The sequence below is a fragment of the Pipistrellus hanaki genome (assembly GCF_964339955.1).
Source record: "Pipistrellus hanaki genome assembly, chromosome: 5".
Taxonomy (NCBI): Eukaryota; Metazoa; Chordata; class Mammalia; order Chiroptera; family Vespertilionidae; genus Pipistrellus; species Pipistrellus hanaki.
Genome location: NC_140507.1, coordinates 59,226,821 through 59,240,381, shown reverse-complemented (window position 1 = coordinate 59,240,381; position 13,561 = coordinate 59,226,821). Strand labels below are relative to the sequence as shown.

The following is a 13,561-nucleotide window of genomic DNA, read 5'->3' as shown; positions in this document are numbered from 1 at the left end:
GAGGGAGACCCGCTGCCGCCGGGGCTCTGAGCCGCGCTCTCCCCGCGCCGCGCACGGGCTGTGCCGGGTGCGGGTGTCGGGCGGGGGCGGGGGCGGGGGAGGTGGGCGCGCGCCGGCAGCCTGCTGCGAGCCCTCGCGCACGCGCGTCCGGGACTGCCTGCTCCTCTCTGTGACTTGCGTGTGTGTGTGCGCGCGCGCGTGTGTGCCTGTGTGTGTGTGTCTGCTGTGTGTGTGTGCGCGAGCGCGCGCGCGTGAGAGAGAGGGGAGAGAGAGAGAGAGAGAGAGAGAGAGAGAGAGAGAGAGAGAGAGAGAGAGAGAGAGAGGAGGGAGAAGAGAGCGGAGAGAGAGGGTGAGTGTGTGTGAGTGCATGGGAGGGTGCTGAATATTCCAAGGCACTGGGACCACGGCGGCAGCTCCCCTGAAAGCTGCATCCAGCCAGTCCTCTGGACTTGAGGAGCTGGGACAGGGCGCAGGGCATCAGCAGCCACCACCAGCAGCAGGAGCTGGGGAAAACAGGAATTCTTCTGCCTCCCCTTCAGGGTTGTAGCAGCCTGGTGCTAAATTTGCTGTTTCCAACATGCGGAGTATCTAATTTTGCGGAGGAGAACGGCCAAAGGAAGAGGAGGAAAAGGGGGAACCAGGGGGCTGTCTTGTGGATGCTCTACTTTTCTTGGAAATGCAAAAGATTATGCATATATCTGTCCTCCTCTCTCCTGTTTTATGGGGACTGATTTTTGGTGTCTCTTCTAACAGCATACAGATAGGTAGGTATCCTTTGTGCTCTGCTTTTTTTTTTTTTTTTTTTTTTTTGAATTGTGCATAATTTGGGACTAATCTTTGTTCACCGTGGACGGATTAATTCATGTCATGTAGACTTATGTCATCCCTTGACTGCATTCCAGATTTAAACTGCCTAGAATATACATGTTTTTGGTTTTTTTTTTTTTTTTCTCGTGGGGTGAAGCAACGGGAAAAGACGATGCCTTGATACAATAGAGGGGGTGGGGGTGAGGGGGGAAATCTCGTTTCAGCCCTCCAGGTTTTATTCATTCCGCCTTAACATCTTCCCCGTTTGCTCAGATTCTCTAGGGGTCTGAATGCAAAGCTTGTGATGAGGAGGAAAGGCAAATGTTTCTGGCCACCTGCCTTGCCCTCGGCCGCTGTGCCTTGACCCCTTGGTTACTATTTGGATGTCTGACCCCCCAGCTACCGGAGCCCCTTCCTGTGCTTATTCCGTTATTCCGTTTATTAGCGTGAATGAGAGACTCCTGGAGGGCTGTTGGGCTCCAGCGGGCTCCTCTGCTTTCCCTCCCGGGCACTGACAACGATCCCCCGCTTGGTGTTTGTTCTTTGCAGGGGGGCTCTTTCCCAGGGGCGCAGATCAAGAATACAGTGCCTTTCGGGTAGGGATGGTTCAGTTTTCCACTTCGGAGTTCCGACTCACGCCGCACATCGACAATCTGGAGGTAGCAAACAGCTTCGCAGTCACCAATGCGTGTAAGTAATGAATATTCATGCCTTCCGGGCGCCGCGCGCGGAGGGCCGGCGGGTGTGAGTGCGGGGCGGTGTGTGCGGCTTCAGTGTGTCCGTGTGTGGGTGTGCGTGGCTGCACACGCGCGTGCGTGTGACCGCGCGGGGGGAGAAGACCGTGGCTGCCATCTCGGGGACCCCCGCTGGCTGGGGGTGTGGAGGAGGCAGCGAGAGGACTGGAACCGTGTGCGCACTGGGGAGGTGGGGTGGGCGTTGGAGCTGCGGGAGGGGGGGGGGGGAGCTTCCTTAGGTTCAGGGGTTTCCAGCTGATACCCACTGCTCCTCCCTGCCCCTGCCTTCTCCACCTTGCGCGCCTGGTGGCACCCTGCCCGCCGGGGACACGTCGTTCCCCAGGGCGCGCCGCGGGGCTTTGGGTAGATCCCACAGGGGACCGCCCGAGCTTAGATGTCCAGGCCAGGTGGCAGGCCAGGTGGGGTTCCCTCTACAGACCCCGGGCGCCCCATGCTGTCCGCCTCGGCAGGACTCCTTGTGAGATGGAGCCGGAGTTGGGCTCGGGTCTGTTACATAACGCCCCCCGGAGGGGCGCGGGGCGGTGCGCGGAGAGGCTGGCGCAGGCCCGGGGGCTACCCAGCCCGGCACCCGGGGAGCGGGAGCAGGTCCCTTTCTGGCCTCCGTGCAGCCTCCGCTTTCCATGGATGGGGGCCATTCGGCCAGGGAGGCCGCGGGCAGCTCGCCGGCCCGGTGCGCTTTGTTCTCAGGTAGCCCGGCGCCGGCAAGGGCAGTGAGATTGGAAAAGGACCTCCTGAAAGCAGTTAGAACCGGCTGAGTTTGAAAATCTGGAGAAGTCCCTCTGATCAGCCATTTTAGTCTTGGCAGTTGGTTATCCATAGGAGCCCCATCACACGCGGGATGGAGCTCTCCTCTCTCAAGGCTGCAAAGTAACGGAATCCAAGCAATTGGGTCCCCAAAGGGCTGCATGGAAAGGCCGGAACTGAGCCCAGAGCTCCAACCCCCGCGCCCGCGTGGGCTGTGCGGCGATCCGCTGTGCCTTCCTGCCCCTTTCCCCGCAGCTGCCATCATTTCCTGCCGAATGGGCTGGGATGATTCCTCCCTGATCTGATGTTTGCAGTTTGTATTTCATCATGAACAGTTTAGAGGGGGCTTTGCAGATGGCGCACCTCCCATCTTGGCTACAGTGGAAAGGAGCTAGTGGAAAATTACCACAGAAAGAAAGAAAAAAAAAAAAAAGCCCAAGTGCTCTCTTCCCACAGTAGGCAAACAACTGGTGCCATCCCACATCCTCATATGAAGTCTTAATCATGTATTCGATAGTTTAGCTTGATTATCTTATCAGGGACATTATCAACTCGTTTTGAAACCGCTGTCACCCGATGATTAAAGATATGAAACAGTTTTCTTTGGCCATTAGAGCAGGGTCATTATGATACTCCTAGTAGATTAGATGCCTATGAATAAATTGTTATAAAGACCCTATTTAAGAAGGTTTCAGTGCTACAAGTTTTCTTCAAATGTTGAGACCAAGTGAGAAAAGAACCTGGGGGAGGGGGCGTGGGAAGGAGGGGTAAGGAAGGAGATAGAGAGACAGATTCTTAAAGTGGATTTGCAGCTTCAAAAAAACCTCCATAAAAATACAAGGCTATCTTGGAAAATCTCTCTCTCTCTTCTCCCTCACACCCCCCCCCCCCCCCACACACACACACGCACATACTCACATACACACGCACATATATAGTTTAGTTTTTGAAGGTTTTTATACTTGACCTATTTACCTAACAGATTTAGATTACTCATTTGATTTGAAATTAAGTTCCCAGTCTTCCCCCGCCCCCGAATTATGACTGACATACAACTGTGCTAAGTAACTAACTGTATTTCATTATATACTAGTGTGAAAATGCTTTGAAAAGTAATGAACCTACAGTAAAACTATGATTACTGGAAGGATGTAGTTTTTAAAATGAGGTGAAAGTAACTAAAATCTTTACTCTTTGAAATGGTCAATCATTGAGAAATAGCAAGAGGTGAAAATAACAACTGGTGAAAATAACAAGAGGGCTTGACTGAGCTATAATGGGTGTATGTCCACTGAACAAAATCAAAATTCCTTGACTCCAACAAATGCTGGATCACTGTATTGGATCTTTGTAAGGATTAAAGGTTATGGTTAGTTTAGGTTAGTTAACTAATTTAGGTCTACAGTCTCAATATTTTAAAATAAATTTTTTAATATAAATTTTATTGAAATAAAATATGAAATGTAAATGTATTAAACATATATATAACTCAAAGAACTTCCACAGAATGATACATCCATGTACTAAAGGACATGGATTTCATTTACACACACACAATTTGTTTGACTACAGTCCTGAGAAAAATAAATGAAAGTGACATCTTCATTTTGCACACATTTGTTTTGTTTTGATTTGCTCGGGAAATGAAGCTGAAATTAAAATGTACGTGTCTCCAGATCCCTAAATTACTCCTCCATGGATTATTATTCTAGGGTACTAAAACAAATGATGGGGAGGAACTGAATGCATTTTCAGGGTTCCCTCATGGGACTTCAGAATGATGGCATTTGCAACATCCATGTCATAAGTAATCTTACTGATTGCTATAGTGTCACTATTATAGAAGAGCTCATTGGCTAGAATTTTCTGGAGTTGACATTGATTCATTGACTATTTTTGTGGCTCAGTGTCTTTATTCTTTTAGGAATTTCAAAATCTGGAGATTGTAAAATGTTTGTATTCTTATTCTTTTTTTTTCTTTCCTTTTTTTTTGCATAAGGTAACAAAGAAATGTAAAAATAGTTTAACTCTTTTCAGAAAAAAAAAAGATGCTTATATAAAACTACAAAGTCAGCAATGAAGAAATGAATGGAAATCTCTAATATCAAATGTGTCTAGATGAGTCTTGATCATTTAAATCCTGCTCAAGGTTTTTCTCCGGGGCTTAGCTTTGTTTTCTTGCCTTATTAGTCAGGGTAGTCCATGTTTCTCTATGGAAGCAGCAGCATCAAATGTGGTGATAGCTAAAACCAAAATGACTTTCTCTCTTTTCCCCCAGGAATCAAAGGAAGTCTACTCTTAAACTCCATTATTAAAATATGTGTCATCAGTGTTCAGAAAGTAGCTTGTTCTCCTAATTAAGCCATAAAAATTACACAGGATTAAGTTTACTAATAAGAAAGTGGTGTTCTATACTTGAATTATTTAAAAGTACAAAATATATTAGTTTGCTAATTTAATTTTATTTCTGAGATGGAGGAACTTATTTGGAATTGCTGAGGTTGACAACCACTTAAGGATCCGGCAAGATCTACTGAGTGGGTTAAGGTTATGCAAATGAAATGAAGTCATTATATTCTGAAGTGGGTAAAATGACTGTGCACTGCACTGAACTCCCACATCCTTCTCTTTCACAGTCACAGCGGGATAATGCAAGTACCTATTTGTTCCCACTTGTTTCCATGGGTACCTGAAGAAATAAAGACAGACTCCAATTTCTCTCTCTCCCTTCCTGTCCCCATCCCTCACCCCCACCTGCCTCTCCTTCCCACATTTCCCTTCTTCTTCCTTCCTTTCTTTGTAGATACAGATAATTCTAAGGTTTTCAATCTTTTTCCCTGAAGGCTGTTCAAACAAAAACATTCATTCTGAGAATATGAAAACCATAAAATTAGAGAAAAAAAGAGATTAGTATTTGAGCATGGTTGTTCAACAGTTGAAACCACAGTGATGGGCCTGAAGAATTTCTTTCTCCCCACTCCCTCCCATATTTATTGAATGCTGCGTAGTTGTCAGAGAATAAATAAATGTTTTTCTTATATTAATTCTTTTTTTTTTTAACCTTTTCTCCACCATGTCCTTTTGAATAGTTTTCAAAGAGCTGCAGGCCTGTGCACTGGCCTCTGTGGTCTTTTCTAAGAACTTTAGTATGAGGATGTGAAGATGGTCTAATAGTTCTTACAGAAAGGCAGTTTATTGCAGTAATTCGGAATTGTTGTGAAAACAGTAAATATGATATTGCATATGTATTTACACCACATAGTTTATATTGTTAATAAAATCAACAGCAGATTTTAGAAAAAAACACCAAATGCTATTGTATTCTAAAAAAAAAAATTAATAAATGTTAATGCTGTTCTCATTTCAAAACCGTGTTTAAAATAAAACTGTCTAAATGGACTGTAAACATGATTGCTTGATCTCATAGGATTTTGGAATTTAAAATATTAAATATTGGATTTCTTGCTAAAATCTTCTTTTTATTTCATGGGTAACTTTGACAAATAGTTATTCATCTATTTAATAATAATTTAATAATTTTATATTTCAATTACATAAAAACAAATAATAAAATATTAAATTTTAAAGAAATAGATAAAAATCTACTTTTTCTCTAAGCCAGCAGATGGAGATGTTGGAGAAAATATTGTTCTTTCATAAAACTGTTGCGCACACAGAATACCTTTTGAAACGTTGCAAAATTTTATTTAGGAAAACAATAAAAATATACATAAATGGCACCTATTTTGAAAGAAAAACATTGAAAATGCTGTTTGAAAGATATTTTCTGATGCCTTTTAACAACAGAGTGCATTCAATTTTACTGTTAAAATGGATTATTTTAAATATTTTTGTGAACCTGAGTTACAAAACCATTCAGAAACAGCACTGATTGTAAATGCTCTTGGAAGAGAGAGAATTCTAAAATAATAAGATTTTTAGCTCTTTAGCCTTAATTCTCCAGATAGCATTTAAAAGGTGTATTTCTTATCATTGGGTTTTGGTCGTGAATCTCTGAGATTGTGTATTTGTGTTCATCTAATTAATGTCTCTTAAACCTTCACTATGCTTTTTATCAATGCAACTTCATGTGTGTTGTATAAATACAAAAATGTAATATGTGCATATGTATACTTATATCAATAATTATAGATTGTATGCAGTTGTAGATTGGCTAGATTATCAAGTTTTGCCATTTTTGTTGAGGTAATTACTAAAACCTGGAGTTACTGACTTAAAGATAAGCAAAATTTAATAAAACCAGATCCAATTTGGATGCTTTTAAGCAATAATAAGCATTCATGGTGTGAAAAAAACCATGAACACACGTACCAGTACACAATACCTTACAACACGGTGGTGTAAATATTCAGTCATATTCAATTGGAGGTTACAAGGAAAGAAAGAACTCTTTGTATGGAAGAATAATTAATTTTCACTAGATTTTTAAAATGAGTGTTCATATTTCACTTACCACAAGAGAATTTTAAGAAAATAATAGATTATATTAAATAGAAATCAAAGAATGGTGTTGGTTGAAATATTCTATTATATTTTAGGAAAAGAGAAACTGAATAAAAATTACTGTATGAAACTATAGAACCTTAACATAAAGAATCTATTCCTATGCTATTCCTTTTTGAGGTCTTGCAGGCTTTACCCTGCTGACTGGAAGTATAGAGCGTTTCCATTTCATATCAAGCCTCTAAGGTGATAGGGTCATGCACTGTGACATTACGCTGACATGGATGCTGATTCATGCCCAGATCTTAGATCTTCTTGTAATCTCTTCCAATAACACTTCAGAAATTGTAAAACTTCCACAGCCGTGAAAATTTTAAGAAAAGCTCAAAAAGAGCAGTTGCTGCCTAATTATTTTAGAATGTGTTATTGTGTAATTGAGATTTCGAAGAGTTTTCATTTGTTCCTTTCCTCTTCCTCCTCCTTTTCATTTCCCCTTAGAAAAACAACTCATAAAAGGATCTAATCTGCACAGAAAGATGCTTTTATAGAAAATTAAATCTGAATGGATATACAGAACTGTATGTGTTTTTTTAAGGGAGCAAATGGTACATTTCACAGAGCTAAAATATCAGATTTAAATATTTTATTGGGATGTTAATGTTACCAATTGATTTCTTTTTCTTAATTTTTAAAGGATTCTACAGAAGATACTCTAGATACCATTAAAATATTAGCTTTTCATTTTGGCAATTTTTAGTCACAATTTCTGAAGGTTTCTCTAATGATCTGAATAACAAAGTGACAAACCAATTATATGACTGTTTTTTCAATACAAAATGAAATTAGTTGTTGAATTCAAAAATTTCAAAATCACCTATTGATTAAAAAAATTCAAACATCAAAATGTTTTTGGAGAAAATTTTACTAATTTGCATTAAAAAAATGTGGTTCTTCCATTGGTGTTGGTTAGGAGTCCACCTCTGTTATTTTTCAGTATTGTTCAATTTAAACTATTTTGTCATTTTTTATCATTTTAGTTTATCTAATGAACACATTTTTTAAGCAAACGTGGAGAATGAAAAAATGTGACATTCTTGAAGGCAGGATCATACCATTGTTGTTTGTGTAACTTTCACAAATCCTAGCATAGTGCTCAGTGCTTTGAGGCCCTTCATGGTTATTTATCTCTTAAAGACATTACATAGTATATATTTTCGTATTATAAACTTATACTTTTTAAAGTCAGAGTTTTGCTTTTGCTCTATACCTGGATGTCCAAAGAAACTATTTGGTATCTGATTTAAGTCCTATTTAGAGGAAGGTGTTATATGTTTTACATTTTCCTCTAAAAGCTAGATATGTTCACCAAAACCGGTTTGGCTCAGTGGATAGAGTGTCGGCCTGCAGACTGAAAGGTCCCAGGTTTGATTCCTGTCAAGGGCATGTACATTGGTTGCGGGCACATTTCCCGTAGAGTGTGCAGGAGGCAGCTGGTCGATGTCTCTCTCTCATCCCTCTCCCTTACTCTCTGTAAAAAATCAATAAAATATTTTTTAAAAAGCTAGATATGTTCAAAGTTATTATTTACTTATCCCTAAAGCTACATTGCTATATGTTAAAAAGATTTGCTTAAATGTTGTTAGGATGATGCAAACGCCATGTTGCAAGTGATTAGAATATAAGAATCCATCATAAGGGACCAGAGTTTTGGGTGTGTATTCAGCTTCCATGTTAGTTTTGCATTTTCCTCAAAATGTGACTATAAATATTTTTGAATGGCAACAAAATTGTCACAGTCTTCCCCCTTCACCTGCACACTCACATCTCAGGGTATTATATATCATGATTTCCTTTGTTAATTATTTTAATGAATTTTTAAAGTACTAAATTATAATATATTTTATAGTGAATGTCTTTGAGAATTTTATGGACACAGTCTCTTAACACAAACCAATCCTTCTAATATTTGCACTAATATGTGTGATTTTTTTATATGCATGCTTTTTTTTTTTTCCTTCTATTTTTGTTCAAGCAGTTTATCTTTAGGGTTTACTTTCTAATTACTTAGTTTTGTTCTATTTAAAACTATTTTTATTGATTACAGATGGGAAGGAGAGGAAGAGGGAGAGAGAGAAACATCAATGATGAGACAGAATCATTGATTGGCTGCCTCTTACATGCCTCCTACTGAGGACTGAGCCCACAAATCAGGCATGTGCCCTTGACTGGAATCAAACCAGGGACCTTTCAGTCCACAGGCCAGCACTCTATCCACTGAGCCAAACCAGTTAGTGCAGTTTGGTCCAATTTTATTCTATTGATAAATTTGTTTCAGATAAAGTCCTAATTTGTTATTATAGTTTTGTTTTTATCCATTAATTAACATATCATAGAAAAAATATCCAGTATGCTTACTACTAATTTGTAATCTAAAATTAATTAAAATATTTAGAATATTTACCCTTATAAGTGTCTTCAATTGAATAGAACAGATAGGTTTGAGAGAAAATGGAGTTATTACAGTAAGGGGATTTATGAGTAGACAGTTTCTTAGATTGTTTGATTTTCATATGTCTTCAGATTTCTCAAATAATTGACATATATACTTCTCATAGTTTTACTATTTAGATTTGTTCTTTAGAATTTTACTTTATAGTTTTATGTAGTTTTTTTTATGGGTATGCTAATTCAGCATTTTTTCCTGATTATTTCAGTATTTAAAATATAAATACAAACTGGTTTGAATTGAGCAATGCCTAAGTTTTAGTTTATCTTTGAACAGGGCATCCTATGTTTACGGAGCTTATTTATCCTTCATGTAAAGTTAATTTTAAACCATAAATTCTATGGTATTCACTTATTTTATGGTCCCTGATTCTTTCACTCTGATTGAATTTCAGTGAACCTCAGAAGGTGCCCCTTTATGCAAATATTTTAGTCTAATCTGTCTAAATGGCCAATTATACTGAGGGAAATGATAGAAATATGTTTATATAAACTGAGTATAACATTTCACTATATTTTGTTTTAAAAATATAGGGAAGTGTTATCTGATTTTCATCCCTATAAGAAAATATGGCCTAACTTCAGTATGAATTTAATTGAAACTCAAGTTATATAATTTGCTATAAGAAAAGGTTTTCTTATTCCGTAAACCTCTTGCAGCTAATATTAAGGCTTTGCATTAAAATACTATTGCTTCAGATTTAGTATTCATTTTACAATTTCTTTAGCATTAGTGTTCAGTCTATTGCAGTAAGAATATGTCAGCAATTGAGCTATATGTTTTAAAAATTCCTTTGCAAAAATAAAAAGGTATTTTCAGGCTTAGCCAGTTTGCTCGGTGGATAGAACACTGGCCTGTGGACTGAAGGGTCCCAGGTTTGATTCTGATCAAGGGCACATGCAGGCTCCATCCCCAGTGATCCCCGGTGGGTAGGGAGTGGGTGGGAGTGTGTAGGAGGCAATCCCCAGTGGGGGGTGGGCAGGAGGCAGCTAATCGGTGATTCTCTTTTACCATTTGATGTTTCTGTCTCCCTTACTCTCTGAAACCAATAAAAATATATTTAAAAAAACAAAATAAGTATTTTCAGGTCAAAGAAAAAAAATTCTATTGCAGATTGAAATTGTCAGATTTCTTAGTGTGGGAAGGGGGCCAGGGATGTGGGAAATCTCCAAGAGGCAGGGTAACTTAGTGTTCTGTTACCAAGAACTGTTTGATAAATTCTGATAAATGAGGTTTGTCAGTAGAACACAAAAATATTTAACTTTTAGTCTTATGTTTTCCGGTGGCAATATATTCTATTTCTTCACATCTGAAATATATCTAGGGTTTTTAATAATCCTAGATATAATTAAAATATATTGTCAGGTCTTAGAAGAATATTTAAAAAATTAATGATAACTTTTGAACAATATGTAATTTTGTCATTATTAAAAATTATTAAAGGATAACTTGAGACAAATAATTTGAGACAGTGAACACTTTCAACCTGAAGAATATGGACTATAAGGTATAGGGTGATCCGTTTCATCAATATATTTGAAAAAATTGTTATATGCATTTTAATAGTTTAGATATGGAGCATTTTAGACACACTTCTCAAGGGCTTCTTCATATAAGCTGTTTATATGAGTTACATCTATTTAAAGGGACTATCTTTGTTTTGAATGATCTAGCTATGACAGAAATAGCTCTTACTATTCTAAAGTGGAAAGAGGGCTAATCTTTAGAAAAAAACAACACAAAAACAAAAACAAAATCTCATTACAAGGCTTTGGCAAATAAATTCTGCAAGTACCATCTCTAGGGGTAGTAGCAAGGGTGTATGTTTTACTAACTTTTTTGAAAGATACGTTTCAACTTTCATCATTATTTTTCTTTATTCCTGCCTTGTGTTTTCGAGGAGTAAAAAATTTCAATCTTGTTTTTAGTTTTTGTATAAAGTGGAGTTTTTGAGCTCCGTAATTCCCAAGCACCTTCAAAATTTATAACTTTATCTGTTTTACCATTAATTTTGTACTTCTAATTTACATTTGCAGAGGAACTTTTAGGAACACTGGCAGTAATTTAGAGGATTTATCGAGAAGCTTTATAGTTTTAGTTATTTGATGTGAAGGATAATAAATCCTTATCTTTATATTTCAGAACACAGACAACTCAAGGATTGTCATTTTAATGGTAAAGGCACAAATGTTTTGTGCATGAAAATATAAAACCTTGATCCATGCAGTTTACAGTTCTGATGTCGTGGGAGACAGAATAGCATTGGTTAAGAGTCTATACTTGGTACTGAATTCTAGTCCTAGAATTAAATGTGGACATTGGGTAAGATGCTTAATCTATCGAAGTCTTCAGTTGTCACCTCTGTAAAAGAAAATCATATGTGATAGGATTGTTTCAGGCTACACAGTAGCCAGGAAACACTATGTACTATGGATGGCCAATCGAAGTGCACAAAAGAGAAAAATAGTGAAATTTCATTATTACTTCTTATGTTAGGAACTTTGGATGGTTTTGATAAGCACTTGGGGTAAGAGGCAGAGAACAACAGAAAATGCATTTTTAGTTTCTTGCTGGAATCTTTTCTATTGCTTATATACCAGTATAGCCCATATGACAAAGAAGAGACTAATGCAATAACCCACATAAGCCACTTAAAATTATGTGTAGTGCCCTGAAGTATGAGAATGATCTTTTTTATTTGTTTATGTTAAAATGTATAGTAAAGTCATTGTTTCTAGATCATTTATTTTAAAAAAAAGATATTGATGGAAGATGAAAGTCATTGTGTGATATACTGACATATGGTAGACTATATTGTTGAAAAACTGGGTGGCCAAATGAGAAAGTAATGATATTAATAGTAATGTGAATTACAGTGCTTCCAAAAATAATTGTTTAAGTTTTGAATCAGATTTAGAGATGTTTTGCAGCTATTTTACTCAGGTTTTTGTTTTTCTTTTAAACTATTCATAATTTCAGTTTGTAATTTAAAAAAATACACATATTCTTGCCCTGGCTGGATGGCTTAGTTGATTGGAACATCATTTTGTAAATGAAAAGGTTGCAAGTTCAATTCCCAGTCAGAACATATAACCAAGTTGTGAGTTCCCAGACCGGGGCATGTACGGGAGGCAATCGATGGATGTTTCTTTCTCACATTGATGTTTCTCTCTCTCTCCCTTCCTATCTCTCTCAAAATCAATAAAAAAAATATCCTCTGGTGAGGATTTACAAAAATAATCCTATCTAATAAAAGAGTAATATGCAAATTGACCGTCACTCCAAGACACAAGATGGTTGTCCCCATGTGGTCAAAGATGGCTGCCCCCATGTGGACACAAGATGGCCTCCACAAGATGGCCTGCAGGGGAGGGGAATTGTGAGCAGTTAGGGGTTACCAGGCCAGCAGAGGAAGGAAGTTGGGGGTGACCAGGTCGGCAGAGGAGGGTAGTTGGGGCAGACCAGCCAGTAAGGGAGGAACCCAGGTCTGCAGGGGTGGGCAGTTGAGGAGGGAGAGGGGGACCAGTCCTGCGGTGGAGAACAGTTCAGGGGAGGGGGCAAAGCCTGCAGGGGAGGACAGTTGGGGGTGACTAGACTGGCAGGGGAGGGCAGTTAAGGGTGACCAGGCCAGCAGGGGAGGGCAGTTGGGGTGTCCAGGCCTTCAGGGGAAGACAGATAGGGGCTACCAGGCCAGCAGGGGAGAGCAGTTAGGCATCAGGCTGGGAGGGGAGTGGCTAGGGGTTGATCAGGCTGGCAGGAAGAAGTGGTTAGGGGCAATCAGGCAGAGGTAGGTGAGTGGTTTGGAGCCAGCAGTCCTGGATTGTGAGAGGGATGTCCAACTGCTCATTTAGGCCCACCCCATTGGAGTTGGGCCTAAACCGGTGGTTGGACATCCCTCAAGGGGTCCCAGATTAGAGAGGGTGCAAGCTGGGCTGAGGGACTATCCCCTGCCCCTGCACAAATTTCATGTGCCGGGTCTCTTAGTACATATATATATCCTTATATTAAGAAATTGTTTATTTTCTGCCCCAGAACTTTTGTTCCTTGCTCACAAAGGCTTTCCCACTCCAATGTATTTGAAAAAAAAAAAAACCTGCCTCTTTAATTTACTTTCCATTCTATTTTGGTTTCATGATTCAAAATGAATCTTTGATTCATCTGGATTTATTTGATATAAATACTAAAGTAGGGATACTTTAAGCTTAGTAAGTATAAAACTAAGCTTAAATTTTGTTTAGCCAAGTGTCACCATATATATATCCTATATAAGGCTAATATGCAAATA

At 39.0% G+C, this 13,561-nt stretch overlaps 1 protein-coding gene across 13 annotated transcripts in view; it reads left to right on the top strand.

Moving 5' to 3' along the window:
- Window positions 1-322: 322 nt before the first annotated feature.
- GRIA2 (glutamate ionotropic receptor AMPA type subunit 2) overlaps window positions 323-13,561 on the top strand; it is a 124,888-nt gene continuing 111,649 nt past the window's right edge. For all 13 annotated transcript variants that reach the window (XR_014795041.1, XR_014795042.1, XR_014795043.1 and 10 more), the window contains exons 1-2: window positions 323-764; window positions 1,357-1,497. Coding sequence is in view for 9 of the 13 variants with exons in the window: in XM_084884307.1 (XP_084740433.1) it covers window positions 677-764; window positions 1,357-1,497 (229 nt within the window). In the remaining 4 variants the exon portion in view is untranslated. The remainder of the gene's footprint in view (window positions 765-1,356; window positions 1,498-13,561) is intronic.